Genomic DNA, 23,569 nt, shown 5'->3' with positions numbered 1-23,569 from the left:
TTCGGGTGACAGCGCGGAGCGAGCATGTGTTCATAAAAAAATATGGGGTCTTTGGGTGACACCAGTGCCCCCCGGCCTACTACGGCATGGCTAATAAAGATTCCGTTGTTAACTTTGAACCACTTAATATGATTTATTTTGAAAAAGTAATGTCAGCCTGCAGTATTCAATAAGGAAATGCTGATTGGCTAGTTTCATTGGTTAAAAATTTATTTGCTGTTTTTATTTTAAAATTGTAATGCATTAGTTCTTGCAGCAGTCATAAATAATAATTTCTTATATTTATAATATAAATCATTTTTAATCAAATTGGTTTTATTATAGTTAGACATACGGAATCAATATATCTTTTTAAATTTCTCGTGAGTACATTTAAGTCACGTGGTACAGCTTGACCAATCACAAATAGTGATTTAGGTCACCCGACCAATCAGCTGCTCGTTTCTTTCGCCAGCGCTGAGTTCAAATCATTTCCTGCCTGTCTTTGTCACCGTACGAGTCGTGAGTCTCCTGCTCGGTAGCTTGTTTTTAATTCAAAACCCTTTTTCTCTAAACTGTTGTGTCAAACATGTCTCAAAAAAATATCTACTATTCTGACAAATACACAGACGAGAAATATGAATACAGGTAAGATTGTGAGTTAGACATTTTCGTAAGATAAAAATTTTCATTTCGACGACACGACATTCATTCAACATGTTCAATCAATGACCATTCATGCATTGTCATGATTGTGACATGGCCGTGCATATACATGATATAATAGTCATGATAGTGCCTAAATCATGTTCAATCATCAGTCGTCGCTGCTGCCAAATGTCCAAATTAGAAAAAATGTAGTGTTTTGTAAAAGAAACCCCCAAGCACGTTTATCAAAGTTGGTGATGTTGCTCGACTTCACATGTTCACTTGCTTATCTGATGAAGATTCCTACCGACAGATAGACGTAAGAAACATTTGTCATCGTATTATTGGTGTGGGGGGTAAAGCAGGGACTGTCTTTTGGAATTTGCAGGAGAGTAAGTAGCTCTTCTGGAGCCTTCAAGGAGAGCTAAAAATCACTCTCCTACACATATGTATATCAGATTTAAGGAGAGTCAGAGTGATTGCTCTCGCTCTCCTCATGTCAAATTTCTCAAAAGGCAGTCCTTGCCGTTGCCCTTGGTAAAGCTGTATTTGTAAGCATTTGCTGAACGCTGAGCCCATGGAGCCTGGCCAAAGGTTACTCTCTAGCTTTGAACTCTCTAGCCATGCTAGCTTTGAATTTGCACAAGATAGTTACACATTTAATTTGATGCTGGAGTACTTTACTATCATATGGTTTTTTAGTCGGACAGCGCCAGCGGTACAATTTTTACACCAGAGGCTAGCTAGCCTGCCAGCAGAGGTTATGTTGAAATTCCATGAAGTTGTTTCGATGAGTCAACTGTATCTTTTGAGCAAGATTTGCATATTTTTATCAAATACTCGACTAACTGTTGGGAGCAAGTATTTTTACTACCATACACAAAATTTGTTCATTTGTAAACGGAACATTTGCAGCATGTGCGGGACCATCGGAGAAAATGAGTGGACTAACACTATTTATAGTATTATATAGTATTAGCAGAATGTTTTGATCCGATAAAGTAAAGAGTTTTATTTAGTTTTACATTGTATTCAAATGTCATGATTTCATCTTGTTCACAGGCATGTGATGTTGCCAAAGGATATAGCCAAACTGGTGCCAAAGTCACATTTGATGTCAGAAGGAGAATGGAGGGGAATTGGAGTTCAACAGAGTCAAGGATGGGTTCATTATATGATGCATGAACCAGGTACGTACATGCGTAACAGGGCAGAAATGCCTCACCTTGTTCTGACTTCCTAGTATGAGATTTGCAGTGTCCTTCCCACGGTCCTTGAAAGTCCTTGAATTTGAAACCTTAATTCAAGGCCTTAAAAATTGGGAATTTTTTTACCTACTAGTAGATCTATAAATAAAGTAAGTAGATCAAGATATCCAAGATGGTTGAAATCATCCAAAGGTAAAGTCAACCAAAAATGGGAGCTAAATAATTAATTAATTATAATAAATTGGATTTGATACAGCTACATAATGCTTTACAAATCTGTTTCGTAAGGCCACAGTGCCTCACTCCTCAGAAGCACATGAGGCCCTGTGGCCTTGCGAAACAGATTTGTAAAGCATTATAATTTATGTAGCTGTATCAAATCCAATTATAGAAAAAATTATCAAATTTGTGTACATCGTGGAACATACTCTTTGCGTGGCTGGACTGGCTGTGCATGGTAAGCAGTTATGCACGAGATAGCCTCGCTAATATGGACGCGTGAGAGTAGCGTTGTACTGCGTGTGTAGTTAGCATGATTAGTCACGGAGTAACAAGCGTAGTTGACTGTTCCACGATGTTCACGAATTTAATATTTTTTCTATAATTAATTAAATTATAAAGTATAATTTTGGGATTTGAAATTACTTGGTCTTGATCAGGTCGGTAAACACGTAAGATTTAATCTTTCTCCAGAGGAGTCCTTTTCAGAGGGCTGAGCTTTCGGAACTCCAAAGATGGCACTTGCTATACATGTAGTTTCGAAAGCTCAGCTCTCTGAAAAGGACTTCTTTAGGGAGAGATTAAATGTTACTCAAGTATAAATTTTGACCAAATTTGGGGAGTGGAGAGGAGCTGTCACATTCGTTGTAAAATATGTGCCGCATGGAGAGCCGCATCATGATTTTTGTGTTGTGGAACTTGTGGTAAGTCCTTGAAAATCATGCTTTTGGACCTTGAAAGTCCTTCAAGGTGCAGGAACCCTGTAAGTGGTTATACAACTGGGTAATACAATTCTTGCCTAGTTGAAATTTGTGGGTGTAGTAAATAAAATGCCTAAAATTGGGGTTTGCAGAATGAGCTGGGAGTTGACTGGGAAACGCCATAATCATGCAGCAGATATCTACAATCTAAAATGGATTTTTTTCATTGTGCTATACCACACAATTTGAGTGTGCCAAAATTATGATTCCCAAGTTTTTGAGTTGAATTGCACTAGTTAGCTGATTAAGCAAAAACATGTTTCACAATTTTATGATGCGGGTTAATGGGTTATACTGTACTGATAATGAAGCTCATCGCTCATTTTTGTTAATTGCTTTCTTTTTCTTTTTTCAGAACCACACATTTTACTATTCAGAAGAGAAGTACCACAGCAGCCACTATCAGAAATCTCACAGAACAAGCAGCACTAACAGTAACTGATCCACCTCCCCAACCAACTCAAGACCACAGGACAATGTCCCTTCACATCACTTCAGGAACTAACATTCCTAGTCCCCCTGTATATAATGTAACCATGTATATATAATATCTTGTACAGGAACTAATGTGTAAATTATATTTACAAGGACAGATATGTATATTATATTTTCTGCCGCCAATCAGGATGTTGGCGCGAAAGAGAAGATGATGAAGTCAAGAACATCATGTGTGCCTAAAGAATACAAGATGTGAAAATGAATCTGCATTTTTGCTTTTTGTCTAAAATTCTTAATGCAAGTTTTTTTGGATCTGTTCAATGTGAGCATTAGTACTGAGCAAGTATTCCGGATTTATATTGGAATTGGATGCCGTAGTAGCATATTTCGTGGTCATTACAAAAAATTGTATACCCCAGTAAGCTCGACGTGCTCAATTGCAAACACCTTCCACATTACTTGCATCCTTGTTTTATAAACAAGCCAGATAAAGTTCAGCAAATGTACCCTCTTGCATTTGTAGAAACAGGACAAAATCCAAACAGTTGTTATACTTTGTTCAACACTAAAAGAACCTGTTTACTGTCTTTTCAATCCTTTTTTGTGCTATCTATTGATAAAACATTACATCTTGATCTTGTCTAAAGTGCATGTTGAATGAAGTTTAACATTCTGTTTGATACAAGGATGATTTTAAGGTGGTACTACACCCCTTGATAAATCTGTGACTGTTTTGCATTTTCCTCAAAAATTACCAACAAATGTTATGTAAGGGCAAGGAATCCAGTTACTACACTGGAGTGGCTCAAGACAAGCGGTACGTCATTTATGGTAAGAAAAGAGGTACTGCTAGAATGTACATCATTTCTTTTATAATAATGAACCACTTGTCTTGAATCACTGAAATTTCAGTGAAGCAATTGGATTCCTTGGCCCTATAATATACATAATTGATACCAGTGTGTAGTTATTTTTCGAGAAAAATGCAAAATTAGTCACAATTTATCAGGGGGTGTAGTACCCCCTTAAAGTGACAACTCCCCCATTAATGTTTTTTACAAATTTCTCATGCTTGGTCAAGTTTATATACTGGACGTTATAAAATCAATGATTTGCTACATCTCCTGAGTTACCATCAGTGTACTGCAAGCTAGACAAGATATGAGTAAAGCCTGTATCCTTGTAACATTGCTGAATGATAGACACCCTTTAGAAGTCATTGTGGGCTAACAAAATTGTATAGAGGCCCTGCATGAAATTATCGATTGGCTCCAAACAAAGGATTTGAGCCGGTGTCCTTCACCGTAGTTACGGCAGAGTGCAGTCCATTCAATCAAATGTTGTCATCAACCTATTTGATAGTAGTGCTGGGTTATGTGTGTGAGACGAACTGTCACAGTAGATTGCAATCATGCTTTTGTTGAATGCATTTGAGTAGTCCGCCAAATTTACGGGATGTTATGTCAATTGCAAGGCCTCTATATTTTGTTGCACATTACAAACAATAAAGAGCTCTGTTATCATGCATCAATGTTTCCAAGTATGAATACTGAATAGGTTGTTTCCTCACAAGTCAACATAAATCCAGTACGCTAGACTGTATTATGGGATAACCTCTTCAATCATGTCAAATTAATTTGTCATGCCAGCAATAAGCAATTGCTGATAATTGGTTGCGAACTTGCTGTATGAGTGGATATTTTCGCAGGGCATTAATTAATGCACTCAACAAAAATAAAAATGCACAGATTTTGTTTGATGTATTTGTGAGATAACTCAAAATCGCGTTAAATTACACCTGCAAATACCACTTTTACAGTACTTAGCCAGCAACAAAATAATGAAGTTATGATCACCAGTATTATGCACAATCAATGACTTGTGGACCTGTAGTAGTACGTAACCAGGCCTGGTCTTTTGAGGCGAGAGCGATCACTCGCCTAAAATGAAGCTGAGGAGAGCTTGTTATCACTCGCTTACTATTGGTGTAATAAATACTACAAGTAACAAGTGATTAAAATCACTCGCCTACAGCTCACCTGACAAGTTTTGAGGAGAGTGATTTGTCACTCGCCAGCAATTTTCAAAAGACAAGGCCTTCGTACCACTAGTTATGTGTGCATACATTTTGTAAACATCAGTACACCTTGTCATTGTCAACTTGAGGGGCAGCATCGTCTAGTATTTTTGACAAAAAAGTTTAATGCAAATTTTATACTTATTGTTATTGTTATTTTCAATAAGAAACAGTTTGTGATTTTCTTTCTTTGAATACGTTGCTCTGTATCCAAGTGCTTGTGTTAGTCAGGAATTAAAGGGAGCATTAATATAACAGTATTCTTTCATTCAACCTTACCCAACTACCACTTGGATCTTGTAGGTCAAGGTCGATGAAATAGGGAGAATTTGTGAGCTAGCATTCCCCTCTCTCCCTTGTATTTATTGTTTTAATTTGTATCAGTGGAAACCACTGAATCTGTGATATCAAAATGTATTGTTTTTGTAGTGTAGTTGAAAGAAACTGAAGTGAAAATAATATGCCACTAAAAAGGCAAACATTTATTTGCTCAAGTTATATTCAAGTTTACTGATTAGTTTTGGTACAGACTTGTAGATGTACACGTAAAAATGTGCTCAAAAAATTGAGCACAGTAAATTTTAAAATTGTATGATATAAAAAGTTTTTGGTTGCACCTGTTATGCACTATGTGTTGTTTCACTGCAATACACAGAATATGCTTATATGAAAATTTGATTCAATATTGTTGATACTTTATGAACATTTTCTAACTTTCTAGGCTGAAAGTAATCTACATAATTTCAGAATTTAGTTTCTTGCTTTTACTTGGTAAATATTCTTTAGAAACATAATATTTGTGTTGTGGGTTTCTAACATCTTAGCTTAATTTTATTTCTTGATAAACAAAATATAGATACATTTTCAAAAGTGCTTTTAAATTGATTATAAAAAAGGCATTGGAAATGTTTAACTTTGTTTTTTGTTAGGAATTCTTTGTTTGAATCCAAAAATTGAAATTGATAAAAGCTACATACATTGTATTAATTATGGAAGTATAAACTGACATGAAAGATGTTTAAAATGAAAGTTGCAATAATACCCACATGAAAAGTGACATTAATGATGGATGGTGTCTTTTTTGATTAATTTCTTTTGTCTCAATGAAGTAAAATGTAATTAATAGTTGGGGAGCCAGGGTTAGCAAATTTAGAGGGGTCTACTACACAGAGCACCACAAAAGCTTTGAAAGTGGTTCTTTGTTAATTTTGGGGGTGCCAGTTTTGAATCTTGACATCATTTAAAAATAAGTCGCACTGTCTATAATGCTTTGTTAGTGAGTAGGAAACATTAATACAAAATAGGTCATGGTCAGTAGGGTTGACCTTTTTTGCTGAATTCCTACATTAACAAAGCATTTAGAAGTCAGGCCTTATATTAAGTATGCCTGGACCAGGAGCTGAGCTCCTGTGCAGTGTCCTGTTCCCAAAGATGGCTCCTGGTCCTATAGTTTACAGTGTAAAATATTGGATACACCAGGAGCCAAAACTGGGCAACCATGGGGTAAAACAAGCCTGGGTGCCTGCTTAATATAAGTTCTGTGGAAACCTTTCCCAACTTATTATTTCTACATTACAAACAAATTAAGAACCGTTTCATTGTAATCCGAGTCAGTTTTTGACTCCTGTAGACCATACATTTTTGCATTATGGGACCGTTCACACAAAATGAGCAGAAAGATGCCAGGGAAGATGAGATAATGCTTTATTGAACATGCCAAAAAAGACCATAGAATTTTTCATTGACTTTGAAAACCAAGCGAGGGAACAACCCTGGTAAGTTATATTTCCCTGAGTGAGATCTGCACATAACTCAAAAAATCAGATATGCAACTTTATCATTTTATGTACTTTTTCTGAACCGGTAGGGTGAAAGGAATACTTTGGTAAAATTTGAGGACATTAATTTTGACACATTTTATGAAAGTAGAAAAGATTCAGAATTGGCACGTTCAAGGAGGCAAGAACATCTAAAACCTTTTTATTGTGCGGCCCTGATTTGGTAAAATGATCTAACTTGAAAATGTATCGAGAAAAAGAGCTTTTAAGTTTGAATATTTGAAGTTTTTCTTTTTGAATAAAATAAATTATTAAACACATCTCATAAAATGAAGCACGGTGGTGATTTGAGGATATCACCAATGGAAAGAGCGCTCTCACATTTCCAAGATATGGATTTATCTCAAAATGTCCAAATTTCAAGTTAGATCGTTTTACCAAATCAGGGCCGTGTGGCTCTCTGTGTAGACCTCAATGTGGAGCAGTGGACCGTAGGACAAAATGTCGTCATTTGTTATGTTGTGCAAGTGCAAAGATGTATCTTCCAATAGTGACGACATAATTTCAAAATATTTTGGGTAACACCTTTTCATCATGTTTATACTAAAATGCAGTAAACCTTTTACGAGCGCGTATTGTAAGGTATTTACTGCGTTGCACGCACTTGTCTCTGATTGGCTGCTAAGGCGATATGTTGTTGCTGAGTGGAAATTTATGAATGAACTGCGCCGTACGCATTGTTAGCGCCGAATTGCAACATCACGGTAGTCGCGCTCGTCAAAGGTTTGCTGCATTTTAGTATAGTATGAAGCGATGGAAAGTATTTTACCAGGACCAGAAAAAAAGATTGTCCTCGTCCAACTGAACATCTAGGGGTGTAATTTTGTGCCCGGGTACCCGGCGCATTTTTCGAGCGGGTAACCGGGTACCCGAAATTGCAACCAAAAAAGGGATACTACAAAACCGAAAAAATAAATACATTAAAAAAAAAATCCCGGGACTCACTCACACCCTTATGAACATCCCAAACATTTTAGTAGTAATTTTTTTTAAACTTACTATTTTCATCAAAAATCAACCGGCAAACTCAGAAGTAGATTTGTGGAAAAATCCTCGACTTGTCTTATGAATCATGGGTTATTTTGGACAAGCAATTACAAAAATGCATACCCTGTCTGATAAAAAAAACCCCTAATGAGATAATTTAAAAGTACAATTTCATTACTAGTAAATAAATTTGGTAAAATCAACAAAATTAAAGCCTATATGTGATGTGTCATGTCAAAAGGAGACACTTTTGGGCAGATTATAAATTTTGAAGTTTTTACATATGAAAAAAGCGTCTTGACATCGAAGTGTTCGAAACCGATTTCGGACACTTTTGATGTCCAAACGATTTTCGGAAAAAAGCGTCTTGACATCGCAAGTGTTCGGAAACCGATTTCTTAATTGCCCACAATTTCAATTAATTCACCTGAATTTCCCTTAATTTTCCCAAAATTGCCCTTAATTTCCCCCATTCCCTTCAATTTCCCCAAATTTCCCTTAATTCTTGTCAATTTCCCTTAATTCACCTTAATTTCCCTTAATTCTCTTCAATTTCCCTTAACTTCCCTCACTGTTCCCAATTTTCCCTCAATTTCCCCTCATTTTCCCAAATTTCCCTTAATTCTTGTCAATTTCCCTTAATTCACCTGAATTTCCCTTAATTCCCCTCAATTTTCCCCAATTCCCCACAATTTCAATTAATTCACCTGAATTTCCCCAAAATTGCCCTTAATTTCCCCAAATGTCCCTTAATTCTTGTCAATTTCCCTCAAATTCCCTTAATTCTCTTCAATTTCCCTTAACTTCCCTCAATGTTCCCAATTTCCCTTAATTCACCTGAATTTCCCTCAATTTCCCTTAATTCTCTTCAATTTTCCCTTAATTCCCCTCAATTTTCCCCAATTTCCCTTAATTGCCCACAATTTCAATTAATTCACCTGAATTTGCCCTTAATTTCCCCCATTTTCCCAAATTTCCCTTAATTGCCCTATAGGCCCTCTCCCTCACCAAGTACCATAGCCATGCGACAAACGATGTTGATGCAAATAATGCCAGAAGAGTATGTGCATCCAAAAAATCTAAATTTCAAAAATGCAGAAAATTGTTGAAAATCGTGTAATGCCCCTTTAATTACCTAATTAGCATATTTCGGGACTGAAACTCTTTTTTCAGTATGGGGCGGTATAGGCCCTCCCCTCACCAAGTACCATAGCCATGCGACAAACGATGTTGACGTAACAGCATTTTTTAGCGTTTGTTACTAACGGACGGACTAACGGAGAGACATGGTGACTTATAGAGCTGCTACCCGCAGCTAAAAAAATGTTGGGTCTACAATTTACAATTACAATCTATTACAAAATATTTCCGTCGGCAAAACATGCTGTACACCCCCGAATCATTGGTCTAGCGACGCCCCTGACTACACTAGTAATTCCCTGAAAGTGTCTGAAAAAGCTATGTGATGTGAACGTGTTAAAAAGCATGGGTGTGACTGAATGCAATTATACATTATCAATACACCGCTTATTTTGCAACCAATTTTCTGATTGGCTGCTATAGTATAGGCTTATTAATACAAATAATTCAAAGTCAACACAGAAATCTGTTATTTTATTACAAATTTGTATTTATTCATCATCTCATTAGTATGTGCATAGAAGACATTGTGGTTATACACCAAGGTTATTTGGTAAAAAGTTTGAAGGGCAAGATGCAAAGGGTTGGTTTCTCAAAGTTTGGTTACCATGGCTACAGGGACGGATAATATTGGGATGAGTCATGCAAACTATTTACAGGACTTGGTTTTTTGTCTCATTTTGCAAAACAGCAATTTTTGAAAGCTTTAAACTTTTTGGTTTTCATTTTTGATTGGATGATTTAGAGATTTGGCCATATAAAAATAAAGTAATGTACATGCAACATTAGCTATGAAGCCTGGCATGTCCTCTACACATGGCATGAGAGCTTTGAGAAACCAGCACATATAGGGCCTTGGTTCTGTCAATAATGCATCATTAGGTGGAGGCACCCTATCTAACATTAGCTTAGGACATTTAATTATTTTATTGATTTTTCACCCAGGTAAGTCGGGTGAAAAATGATTAAATATCCAAAGCTATTACGCTTAATAGGGTGCCTCAGCCTAATGTCTAAATTTCTAAACTGGTTTTATTTGATCTCATGTGTCTAAAATGAAAGAACACATAAAGATTTGCCTGATGGTGCACATGGGCTACTTGGGTAAATTTCATATAATAGTCAAGAGCTCCCTCCGAAAATCCTAACAAAAATTAAGCTTATTTGCTAGTGGGTTTTTATGGGAGGGCATTTTTAGTTTTAGGCCCAAACTAAATCAAGGGAGCCCATGCACCATTAAGAGAATCTTTACGGTATAGTGGAAACTTGTTAACACAAATATGTTAATACAAAGTTAATACATTAATTAATAACACAAAATATCTTGTAAGTCCTATACAATGTATACATCTTATGACCTGATAACATAAAATCCTGTTAACACAAACTAAAATCCAAGTCCCTGACAATTTTGTGTTCATGAGGTTCCACTGTAACTACTAAACTCCTAAAAAGTTTTTTCAAGCATCTATATCTCAAATTCTGTTTGAGATCCATACATTCATATTCATAAGATGTGTACTCAGTTGTAAAAAAGGTGATTGTTTCAAATGTGGTGTAAATTAGCTGCCCATTTGATATTCAACACGATACAAGCATGTCACGAATAATCTGAGATGCAAATGCTTGAAAAAACTTTCCAAACTTTTTGAGGAGTTCATTTTAAACATTACATTGTATTACACTACTTGTATACTTACTTAAGGTGGTTATGGAGGCATTATAAAAGTGCTCTAAATGCATGTTTTTAACAGATTAATTCAGTTTGATCCAAAGTACACTGATCAATATGCCTTTTTTTGAGCTAATCGGACTGTAAAGGCTTTATTAATATGGTTTTCAAAATATATCAATTTATATTTATTTTTCTATTGTCAGTCTTTGTATTTGTCAATAATAATATAGTTAATGAGCTAAAAAGGACTGCATATTTGCATTATTAATGAGCTAATTTTTAAATGCTAATTAATTATGCAAATATGCAATGCATAAATGTTCAGGCTTCACTTTTAATACATTAGAACATATTAGAAACACTTTGACCAACTTTCAGGTCAAAAGTATTAAAAGTACCCTAATATTTATGCATGTTTTATATTGGCAAAATTATATGTTAATGAGCTTCAGTCATTTTAGCTCATTAACTTTATTGATTATTGATAAAAACAATAAGATACAAAGAAAATATAAATTGATATATTTTGAAAACCGTATGTCCGATTGACTCAAACAAAAGGCATATTGATCAGTGTACTTTGCTCTACTGAATTAATCTGTTTAAAACATGCTTAGAGCACTTTTATAATGCCTCCATAACCACCTTAAACATGTAAAATGGTCACCATAGTCTGTTAAAAAGTAAAATAATATAGTTCTAAAAGTGAGGTAGCAATTAAGGCATTGTTAATTCATAACCTGAATAGTCTGGTTAGTTTGATCTATCGGCTTCTACGTGCCTGGGGTGGGGTGGCAGGTTTACGCCAGTAACAGCCTATTTGCATGGGTCACCTTTTAACCCCCAGGGGTCAAAAGGTTTCTGGGCCCGCCCATGATCAATATTACATTTGTTGTGCTTCCAGAAATTTATTATGAAACATTTTTATGTGCCCATCTGTGTTTTCTATACAGAGTGTATTTTTTTTACAAAGATAAAGTTAGGAACGTTTATTAAATTGGTTGTTAAAAATATGTGTTTCTCAACACTTCCTACACATTTTCTTTAACAATTTAATTTGTCTCGATTTGCAGACAAATTCTGTAGATGTGGTTGTAATTTATTTACTTTAGGTTTAAGCAATTTCCTGAAATGTATTAATTTCAAATAATATAGATTTTCTATGCAAGGATCCTAGAGATGCAGTCTGTCTCATCACCATGTTGGATTTCACAGTGGCAGATTTGAATTGTGCACGAACCTTATCCTGCAGGGCGTATGTACACAAGCGTAGAACGTATAAACACACTGATTCAAATCTGCCACATTGAAATCCAACACAGCGTTTCTCTCAACTTGAGATGAGATACACTATACATGTAGCTTACTTGGGCAATTATTATATAGGAGGCCCAAGAGATCCTGGGATAAGAAACTTGTTTCAAGCAACCTTTCAAATAATGTATTGTCTTACTTAATTACTAGGGTTAACATACCCTCATACACTAATTAATATTATACAATCTACACATAGCCAGTATGTAAATATACAACTTATGCAGTTCAACTGCATACAATAGAAAGTAATTATACATGTACAAAAAACTTCAAAATTTTGCAAAGATATACAGCAGTATTATCATAAGAAGAACATCTTAAATTCACATTTGAATACATTGCAAATTTATACATAGCATAATAATTCTTAACTGAACCTTAAGTATATATTTTTACCCATTATCAAGCTTCAAAATAAGCAGGCACCCATGATTCATTTACCCAATGGTCATAACATTTTGGCTCCTGGTCCATACCAAAATCATATGAACCAGGCTCTACATTAATTTTGTTTTAATAGAGCCTGGTAGTTAAAGGGGCATTTCGTGATCCACAGCCTCATCCCCCACTTTTCCCAAAAAAAGTTGAGATTTTTACACCACTGGATACCTCTGGCTACATAATGTTTATGTACTAAATATTTCTTGCAGATTAATTCGTTTAGCAAAAATATCGCCAAATTTGAATTTCGTTCTGGTGCACCAGAACGAAATTACAACACATTGTCTATGGAGCAGTGTAATACACATAATCATGCATAACTCGCAAACGCAAAATCGGAATCAACTGAAATTTTTGAAATAAGCTTTTTTCGTGGATATCTACTGAAAAATGTCATAAAAGAGGATGCTAGGATCACAAAATCCTTCTTTAAAGCAGGTTTTGTATTTAATGTGTACAACTGAAATTTAAATGACTCTTAGCTCTTTAAAAATGGCTCCTGGTTCACTAGATAGTCACAGGACCAGGAGCTGCTTTTTCCAAATGTGTGGCTCCTGGTCCAGATCTGCTTATTTTGAGGCTTGCCCATTATCACATTTTTATTTACTGTTTTTGGTTGAAAATCTGAAAATTGCTACCCAAGAATGAATTTTTATCTATGTTCCAAATTCCTGTAGATAAAATATCATTTGGTACAGATGTGTGCGTCCGCGTTGCTACTTTGTACTTCAGAGTAGACTGACTGTATTCTGGGATTAATCTGTTTTGATATACAATTCTTGGTCACCCCAAATATTACTCAAGACTAAGTTTTCCTAAGTTATCAGGCCCATATGGTTGGTCTCATACTCCTGGTTCATTTCTTTTGCAATGTGCATAATGTCGCTTTGAAATTGGCAAGATTACTTTTTAAAACAAGAATCGTGAGCAATTTGATAATAAATTCATTTGCTATCAGAATTATTGGGTTAATAGTTCAAATTAGTGAAAACTGCATGTCCAAAATTTGACTCTGAAAACACAAACCAGATGTCTACACCCTCCTTCCGAGGGTTTAGTCAGTTGCTGTAGCCTTTAATTATTAGTCTGGTCTTGTTTTGAGTTCACAGAACTTCATCTCCAAGAGGCATTAATTATGCCTGTCCCAGGAGCAAACTGCCAGTCCAAAATGACAGGTGGATGGGTGGCTAGCTAAGACTGTTTATAATCCCAATACCTCCACATGTTTAACTGGATCTGGAATGGCTCAAACATTGAACTGGTTTGAATAAGTTGGTGTGGATTCAAACTGATCCAACCATGCTTTCAATTGGCAATCCAGTTGAAATCCATCATGATACACCTATGGAAGACATGACCTGAATCTTCACAACACAGGGAGTGTAGACTTCAAATGGAGTCACCCTTTCAGGTAACCCCATTTGAAATTCACACAACCTGCATTGAAGATTAAAGGTCATGATAACAGGGGTGTATGGATTTCAGCTGGAATAGCACAATACATGTTATATAGGAGTTGCAAAGTTACCAAAGAAACCAAAAATGTTAATCACTTACATCAGGTACTATAACAGGACATAAAAATTCTGAATGCTTAGAACCTATGGAATACTTTGGCGCTGCTTTCTTAGTAACTATAACTTTCTCTGGACTATGTGCTCCTGGTCCTGGCTTCTGTGTATTGTCTCCAGGCATAACGTTTCTCCCTAACATAGAATAACTTGGCTTCTTGCCTCTGTATACATCTGGTGCCACTACACTGTGGCTACCTGGTCCAGGAGCCTTTGCCATATCTTCAAGATAGCTGCCAACGGTGGGTCGACCTCTGAGAGAGTAACTTGGCTGTGTGGTTCTTCCAATGGTTTTCCCTCCAATCATATGGGGTAGGTTATAACTGTTGGATGCAGGGATTTGGTCGTTTTTCCTAAGACGTGTTCTGGCTCCCATGGAATACTTTGGGGCATGTTTTTCACCCTGTGGATGGCATTTCTCTGGGCTATATGCATAGGGTGATGGTGTGTTGAAGGGCTCTGGGTGGTAAAAAATACAGAATTAAATTAAAATACAATGATAAAAAGTACTGTAAAAGTCAATATTTTCGCGAGAAGATATTTTCGCGATTTTGAAGATTTTGTCAATTGCGCGAGAATTAAATTTCACGGTTTTGATATTGCTACAATAGAAACCTAATGCAAAAGGTTATTTTATGAGTTTTTATTTTCGCGATTTTATGTCCACTCGCGAAATTCGCGAAAATAAAAACCTCGCGAAAATTTCTACTTTTACAGTATATGTATATGAATTCCATATAAAATCCACACTACCCATGTTGAAGATGTTGGAAATATCTTCCACAGAAAAACAGGTATTATGAATTTCAAATGGGACGAACACATTAAGCACTTCCATTCAAATTTCATATACCCTCTGTGAGGGAAGGAGATACTCCCCCTGTTGAAGATATATGTCAAAAATATTCCACAGGGGGAGTGTGGATTATATAAAATAATTCAGAATGCAATGACTGTATGTGTATTGTTCCACACTTTAAGAAATAAAGGTTCGAAAGTTGTCTTCTCAGGAGAACCCTTAGAGGTTCTCTAAAGAACCAAAAATGGTTCCAAAACCGTCGAAAATGGCTTCAAAAATGTGATACTGATCCGTTTTCGGTTCTTTAGAAAACCTGTAAGGGTTCTCCAAAATGAACCTTTTTGAGAGGTTCAAGAGGGAGGGTTCTCCTGAGAGGACAAAAAGGGTTCTATTTAGAATTCTTTATTTCTTAGAGTGCAGGTCTAATTGATTCATTCCTGTATTATATTTTACCAGAATTCACTTTGCCAATGCCGATAAACCTTTGCAGATTGAAAGGTCTAGAAATGTTCTGGAAAATTTCCTGCCAAAGGTAGCGAAAAAAAAAAATTCCACCACCTTCCTGTGGCGAAAAAAACAAATTCCACCTGACCCAAACTCCCATGCCCCCCCGAGAATCGAATGGTGTATCCCTTAGAGTATGAAAAGCTCAGCCTCCTGACATTATACACTTATGTACTTGTTAACATTACAGGTGTCAAATTTTGATATACATGTACTTGTTTTGTTTATGTCACTAATTTTGACAATGTGTCAACTTTCATGTCAAAAAGTATGACATTGTCAAATATTAACAACATTTGACAGTTAATCATCAAAGTTTCAGAATATTTGATAAGTAGTTGCCAAAAAATGCTATTTTTCATGCAGCTGCGCCCTTTAATAAGGGCATGAAACATGATCTTCATCCCTGGCAATGTCTTTTTAAAGACAGTTCTTGTTAACTTTGCAGCTATTTGTTAGCAAATGGAATGAGTCTAGAATCCCACAAGGCATGCCCCTGATGTAATAATTTTTGAATGGATTTCACAGTCTATGATCTTTTGTGGTATTTTCAAATCAAAATCCCAACCAAACTGGGTACTTACGAAGATCTTTTGGCCTTCCAAGGATTGAATAAGCTGGTGTGCCATCTTTGCCAAATCTGGTTGCATTTTTCTCTATGTTATACTTAGGTCCCATTCCTATGCTCTTCTGGAAAACTGAAAATAAAATGAAAGATTGAGATGTACATGTTAGTAGATATACCTATTTGAATAACACAGTAATAATAATAGCACATGCCCGTAAGCAGAGGGGTGCGGACCCCTGGCAAGTGGCAACCCCTCCAAAAAGAATCCATGAAGGCCTGCTTTTTGATATTTTTTTTAATAAAAAGATTCACTTTTTGGAAGTCAGGCAGTATTCGCTGCCACAATTGAAAGAAAGAAAACAGAAATAGTGCTAAAAAGTTAAAAATTGTGAGGTTTGTTTTCAAAGCTGGATAAAGTTGTACATTTTAATTACTGTTACTTCTATCACAGATGCTTCTATTGATCAGCCAGGGACATTGAATTAACTGCATTGCTAGCTGTTCATGTTCAATAGAAGCAAAAGTAATTCAAATGTACAACTTTTAATATCCAGCTTTGAAAAAAAACCATCAGAATTTTTAACTTAGCAGTATTTCTCTGGTTAAAAGCTTCAAATAACAAGTAATTTAGGGTCCATAACTTCTTTATCCTTTTTTTTTTAATGTGTTTTTTCGGGAAATCTTGGGTTTTTTTTGGCGTTTTTTGGCAAATCATTGTGCATTTTTTGATCTCAAAATGTTCACTTTTTGCAGCAATTTTGATCCACCCACTTTATATTAACCATTGATAGGAAAAAAACTGTTGAAGCATTTTGGTTTTCTTGATATTGTTTAGAATTTGAATCAAATCTACCTTAGTTTACTTATAGGCCTATTGGACCCCATGTCACAGGGGAAATTGCCTGAAGTGGTAAAAAATTGTCAAAATTGTATAAAGTTTCACAAACTTGCTTAAAACTTCCTCGAAATCATGCTTAGTTCCACAAACTTGATTTAGAGTTTCTCAAAAGTTATTCAAAGTTTCACAAAATTGCTTAACATTCAAAATTGCGTAAAGTTGCTGAAAAAATGCTCAAAAGTTTTCAAATTTGCTTCGCCCTCAGCGTAAGCTGCATAATGTGGCCACATATTTCACAAAATTTTCCAACGCATCTCAATGCGGTCAAGACAATGTTGTGCAGCTTTGGGGAACTTTACGTAACATTTATAAAATGTTGCAAAATTTCAGGCATTTTTGGAGAATTTTGTCAACTTTGGGCAACTTCCCCTGTGACATGTGGCCTCCTATTATAATACTCACTTGAGTTTGGCAACTTAAGGCCAAATGAAAAGGATGGTTCTGCCCTCACTCTGATATCATTATTAGATCCAAGTGTGGATGGTAGGCAATAGCGTCCTGGTCCAGGACCTGCAAGACAACAAGAAGACAAAGATGTTTGGTTAATTATCTTAAATTGAGTCACGGCTTAAAATTGGGCTTAAAACACTTTATGGCTGTGGTTTCTTCTGTGCATGCGACGTGTGCAATCGCCTTTAATCGAGACCACATACACACACCCTACACTCCAACTGCGGACCACTCTGCAATGGGGGACCTTCCTCAGTTAGTGGAGGCCTGCAAACAGCCGCAAATGCATGTATAACATATTTGCAAAATATGTCCTCTATCGTCATGTAACAGTGGCGTACCGTGGCCGCCCCAACCCCGGGGGGCTGAAGAAAATTCAATTTTGCCGCCCCTTCATCAAAAGCCCGAAAAGGTTTGACCCAATTTTTTTAAATCAATAATTATGTAATTAACATAAAATAGTTTTTTGTTCACATATTTAGAGTAATATCTTTGCTTATACTCAAGATTCTGAACATCACTGCACGTCTGCAATTGTATTAAGGAAAACATAATTGCATATTTTTGCCCCTATCCCCCCCCAAAAAAACCCAAATACTGAGTTGGTTCTACTAAAGAATTAAAATTGAGCTGTTTCATATTTTTTAATCCCTAAGATCAGGTCCGTACGCAGGATTTCATTTGGGGGGGGGCTGATTTTGAAAAAGTTGACCTTTTTCCAGGGGGGGGGCAATTTTGTGGAAAAAAAAAAGCATTGTTACACTCGCAAATTCTGACATTTTGGGACTTTTTGTATACTTTTTCAAATTTGGGGTTTTAGGAAGGGTGACATTTGCTTACGGGCCTGCGTAAGATACTGTATTTTGCTGATATTGGGCATAGAACCATTTGCACTTAATTTTCAAGGTGTAACATGTCGGAGGGGGGGGGGGTAATCCAGAGAACACCCTGAACCTGGGAAATACATGCCATTTTTTTTTTTTTTTTACTATTTTTTTTGTTTTACCAACGTATGGTTGATGTGCATTTATAGGTGTGGTGTGTGCATAATTTATTTTTGAAAGCATTTTTTATAAATTAGGAGAAGACCCTGAATATGGAAAATGCGTGCTACAGTGCAGTTTGCACAAAATTTGTTTCCTGTTGTCAAGGTGTGATACAGACATATGCGTGGGGTGTTTATAAATTTGTTAAAAGAGGGGTATGGATTTGACTAGTGTGCCCCCCCCCCCCACACACACACACAAACAAATAAATTGGTTTGCTAACTCAATCCCGGAGGGAAATTTCAACCACCTATAACCTACCCATTCGAAAGCAAATGTCACCCTCCCTAAAACCAACCCCCTAAAAATGTGAAGAATTTTATTATCGTAGTCACCTCAGCCAGTAGCGTAGCCAGCAGGGGGGCAGAGTGCCCCCTGACAAAAAAAAATGAAAGAAAAAGTGCCCTCTGACAAAAAATGAAAGAGAAAATCAGGAGGGCAAAGGAAAAGAAAAAGGGCAAGGAGCCCTTTTCTAGCAAAAATCATCAGGGCCAAAATAGTGTAAAATACAAAATTTTTCAGCTTCTACGCTACCATTACATTGTAACAATAAAGCCCTTTTAGCGGGATAATGGGCGTAAAATAGTGTAAAATACCATTTTTTTTTCAAGGCCACGCGCACACATCATCACAATAAGGCCTTTTTCGGGAACCTCAAAGACATACAGTCTCTATGTATTGTATGATGCAACTGCAATTTTTTTCGTCTGTGCCCCCAAAATTTTATTTTGCCCCCCCTGACCAAGAAAGCTGGCTACGCCCCTGACCTCAGCTAGACATCTGGCCCTGATATAAAGCCACTGAACATTTACAATACTTGGAATTTTTACTTAGGAATACCTTTTTTGACAAAATTAAAACTTTTTTGTTTCATTTCCTTTGTGAAAGATCATAAACATAAATTGTATTAAAATGAGTCGTTAATATGCCCTTTCGACTTAAAAATGTGTGTTTGGCCTCACTTTTTTTAAAGTAAAATCTCTGACTGTTTAAATATACATGTAGTTGCCTAAATAATGTATAACCTACAATTATTATGCTATTGTTTACATGTTAAAGTGATAAATTTGGTTTAAAACATGTATTTTTTGGTCAATTAGAGTTTTTAAAAAATACAGACTGGAAACAAAGTGTGTTTGGATTTTCAGAAATTAGGGTTGGTATTCTGTGCTTAATCTAGACTCACTAATGTTTATCCATTTAACTTTTGATTATTGTTGCTATGTTTTTATAAATCAACAAAAAGTATATTATTGAAAGCAACCACTTAATATTTTCACTTTGGGTCTGTTGTGTATAAACACATTCATATCATTATTGATTTCAATTGTATCAAAGAAGTTCTTACTTAGTGACTCAGTAGTCATTGACCTAATTGACTTCAACAAAAACAAAAATCAATTGTGCATGATTTTCACAGCACCCATAATAATGATGGTTAAATTTTATATTGATTTTGAAAAGAGAGTACACATAAATTGTTTGTGTTTAAATCGTATTCTGAGGGATAATGCTTCTTGATTTTCAAAAGAATGAAAATTTCAGCACCACCAACTAAAAAAGTTTACTTTAGAACAATAATATTTCACTCAAAAAAAAAGTTGTCGCCCTTATTTGACTCCTTATACAGAATTTAAAGCATTTCCCTTGTCTTGTCTTTTTTTGATTAAAGGAGTATTTACGTGATCCTAGCATCCTCTTTTTATGACATTTTTCAGTACATATCCACGAAAAAAGCCTATTCCCAAAATTTCAGTTGATTCCGATTTTGCATTTATGAGTTATGCATGATTATGTGTATTACACTGCTCCATAGACAATGCGTTGTAATTTTGTTCTGGTGCACCAGAACGAAATTCAAATTTCACGATATCTTTGCAAAACGAATTAATCTGCAAGAAATATTTTGTACATAAACATTATGTAGCCAGAGGTTTCCAGTGATATAAAAATCTCAACTTTTTTTGAGAAAAGTGGGGGATGAGGCTGTGGATCACGAAATGCCCTTTAAGTAATTTGATTAGGTAAAGACTTTAACTTTCAGGCATTTTTGGTCTTCCAGGTTTTTCCTCCATATCGTGTTTGTATTTTGAAATGATTTTTTATGAAAAATAAAAATATGAAAATATACCCTGTTGTATGATCTCCGCATAAACAAATGCTCTCTCTAAATTCTCAGAGTCAGACCCAAGCTATTCCATCCATGTTCAGCACTAATTTTTTTGAATTCGAAAAATATCATGTTTTGCCAATATAGCTAAATCCTAATCCTTTAGTTAGTTCTAACTGACAATGAAAGTAAAATTTTAATATTTGGTCAATTTTTGGAAATAAGGGACAAAAACATACCTTTTTGGTGCATTTTTCGTATGCTGTGACAATCAAGCCCAAAGACTTGTACAAAGACTAATTTCAAGTTCTGCATTCTAATTATTGGAAACACATTTTCAAATCTTTTTCATGACATAACCAATTATCAAAAATAACATAAAATATTAAAATTATGAGCTAATTCTTAACCTATACTCAAGATTATGAATGCTTAGACATGTCCCAAGTCTTAGAATTTTGTGACTACAATTTAGCCCATTTTCCCTCAAATTGCAAAAATATTCAGTTTGACTTTTATCACTGTTTATTGCAAGTTAGAATTAACTAAAAGGATTAGGATTCAGCTATATTTCATTTGGCAAAATAATATAATATTACACTGGAATTTTAATTAGTAGAAACATGTAAACTTTTAAGAACACTTGTATATACAAAATTCGCAACTCCATGTATATTACATGGTATCGTGTTTCTAATCTTTAAAATGGTCTACTGATATACTTGAATCTTGTTTATTCAAAGATGCAGGTTTATACATGTTCTCTGGTTTATCAGAGTATCGAAGTCTTGATCAAATAAAGAACGAAACATTGTCAGATAAGATGGCGTTGAAACCAATTTGACGGTAGACCTCATAAATTTGATGTGTCTGATGAAGTAGACTGATGTCAGAGGACTGATGTGTCATTTGTGAAGATGACTTTGAAAAAAAAAAGCAATTTACTTTTGTGCTAAACAAAAATTATTAAAACAAAAAAATTGTAGTCACAAACATGTATGTATCTACATATTTTGATATTACTTTTATGATTAGGCCTATGTGTTTGCCCATATTATCATAATTAAACTTATGTTAATAAATGTTTGCAAAATTTATTTGATTTAGACCTAACCAATACCATAAACAAAGAAATACACACATAATATTAGTTACCCCTACATGCCCCAATACCAATCATAACTTACCTCGTTCTCGTGCAGCAATTTGGATCACAGGCTTCCCTTCTTCCGTCATTTTGATGACTATTTGGGTGGCTACGCAAGTTTAATTATCCTTGACACAAGTGCAAATGCAAAACTAAATATCCACTTCAAAAAGTTGTAAAACTTGTTAAAATTATAACAAAATAAGGAAAAATTAAACCGCGAAATCCACCATAGTCATTACTTCCTATCGGGAAGCGAGTCGTGTACTACTGTGTAAATGGTCTATTGTAAAGCTTCCCTAACAACACCCCGTCGTTAGGATGAATATTGATTGACGTATCCAAGGACGCCGAAATGAACAGAGAGGACCAACGTGAAGGATAACATTGCGGGTGCCACTGTTTATTCCAAACAACATCAAAGCTCATCTCTGACAACATATAAATATTGGGGTACTGACGAAATAATGTGGTCACCAGCTAAAAAAGGGGTTCAAAAGGCTATTTTTGTATGAGTTAAATGTTTGTAACATTACTTTTAAAGGGACATTTCGTGATCCACATCCTCATCCCCCATTTTTCACAAAAAAGAAACTAGAAACCTCTGGCTACATTAAATGTTTAGGTACAACATTCTTGCAGATTATATTCGTTTAGCAAAAATATCGTCAAATTTGTATTTCGATCTGTACACAAGAACGAAAATGGCCAAAAATTATGCATATTCTCACAAACGCAAGATCGGAATCAACTGAACTTGTGGGAATAAGCTTTTTTCGGGATATGTGTCATAAAAATAGGATGTTAGGATCACGAAATTACTCCTGAGTAGTTTGTAATGTTGGTTTAAAAAGACGCAGTAAAGGTAACTCAGTTCTTATTCATTCGTTTATTTCCATATATAAAATTATACAACTACATCAAAAATATATCAATTACAATAAAGTACAAAAGAAATACAATATGGCGGAAAAGGCAGGAAGGCCAATAAGGCCTGAGAATTGCCTTTCCCTGACGAAAAAAATAAAACAAAGATTATGAAATCAACAAATAAATAAAATGACTAACAGACATGACAAATTACAGTGCTCGAGAATGGCCTAATTGTACTTAGATTATTTTTATTTATTTATTAGAACATTATGACATACACTTTTGTAACAGTGCGGTGGCCTTTTGAACATTTTTGGCAATGGCAGCTAAATAGGGTTCAAAAGGTTCTTTTTCAGCTTTTAGTATGAGTAAAATATTAAAAGTTTATTATAACATTGTTTTTAAGTGTTGTAAACGTCGGTAAAGTGTCTGAGCTCAATCTTATTAAAATATATTGTGAAATATGCCCAATTACTGAAATTTATGCCACCAAAGTTGCGGTGCTGTTCCATAAAAAAAATGTTAGAAAATACTTTTAAATTAAAATAATAAAAACTTTTTGTTTGTAAGAATGCGGAAGAGTCTTCAATAATTCTTATTAGCTCATCCAAAGTTTGACAGAAGGGTTTTGTTTTGGACTGAGACTAGTCTAAGGTTTTGGATGGGCAATACCGAGCCTATACGGAATGAAGTTTCAAATAAGTTTACACTGATCAACGTTTACAATCAACAAATAAATATGAACTACTAAATGAAATAATAAATATGTTCAGATTTAATTTATGAAGCATGAATTCTAAGCGAACGTTATTTATACGAAATGACTCGCTTACGGAATGACGATTTTCAGTTTTCAAATCCTAAACATCTATATG

At 35.2% G+C, this 23,569-nt stretch overlaps 2 protein-coding genes across 2 annotated transcripts; one reads left to right on the top strand and one right to left on the bottom strand.

The window, feature by feature from the left end:
- The first annotated feature begins 459 nt into the window (after positions 1-459).
- On the top strand, positions 460-5,000 carry LOC140159214 (cyclin-dependent kinases regulatory subunit 1-like). The gene is made up of 3 exons (XM_072182608.1): positions 460-627; positions 1,690-1,817; positions 3,171-5,000. Exons 1-3 carry the CDS (start codon positions 569-571, stop codon positions 3,245-3,247), a joined length of 264 nt encoding a protein of 87 aa, XP_072038709.1. The 5' UTR covers positions 460-568; the 3' UTR covers positions 3,248-5,000.
- An 8,187-nt stretch (positions 5,001-13,187) lies between these two features.
- On the bottom strand, positions 13,188-22,106 carry LOC140159213 (ciliary microtubule associated protein 1B-like). Its single transcript, XM_072182607.1, has 4 exons — positions 21,862-22,106; positions 17,471-17,578; positions 16,187-16,300; positions 13,188-14,758 (listed from the first exon to the last, which is right to left on the bottom strand). The coding sequence occupies exons 1-4, from the start codon at positions 21,908-21,910 to the stop codon at positions 14,274-14,276; spliced, it is 756 nt and encodes a 251-aa protein (XP_072038708.1). The 5' UTR covers positions 21,911-22,106; the 3' UTR covers positions 13,188-14,273.
- Positions 22,107-23,569: the final 1,463 nt, after the last annotated feature.

This window comes from Amphiura filiformis, chromosome 8 (assembly GCF_039555335.1).
Source record: "Amphiura filiformis chromosome 8, Afil_fr2py, whole genome shotgun sequence".
Taxonomy (NCBI): Eukaryota; Metazoa; Echinodermata; class Ophiuroidea; order Amphilepidida; family Amphiuridae; genus Amphiura; species Amphiura filiformis.
This window is presented reverse-complemented; position numbering and strand designations above follow the sequence as displayed.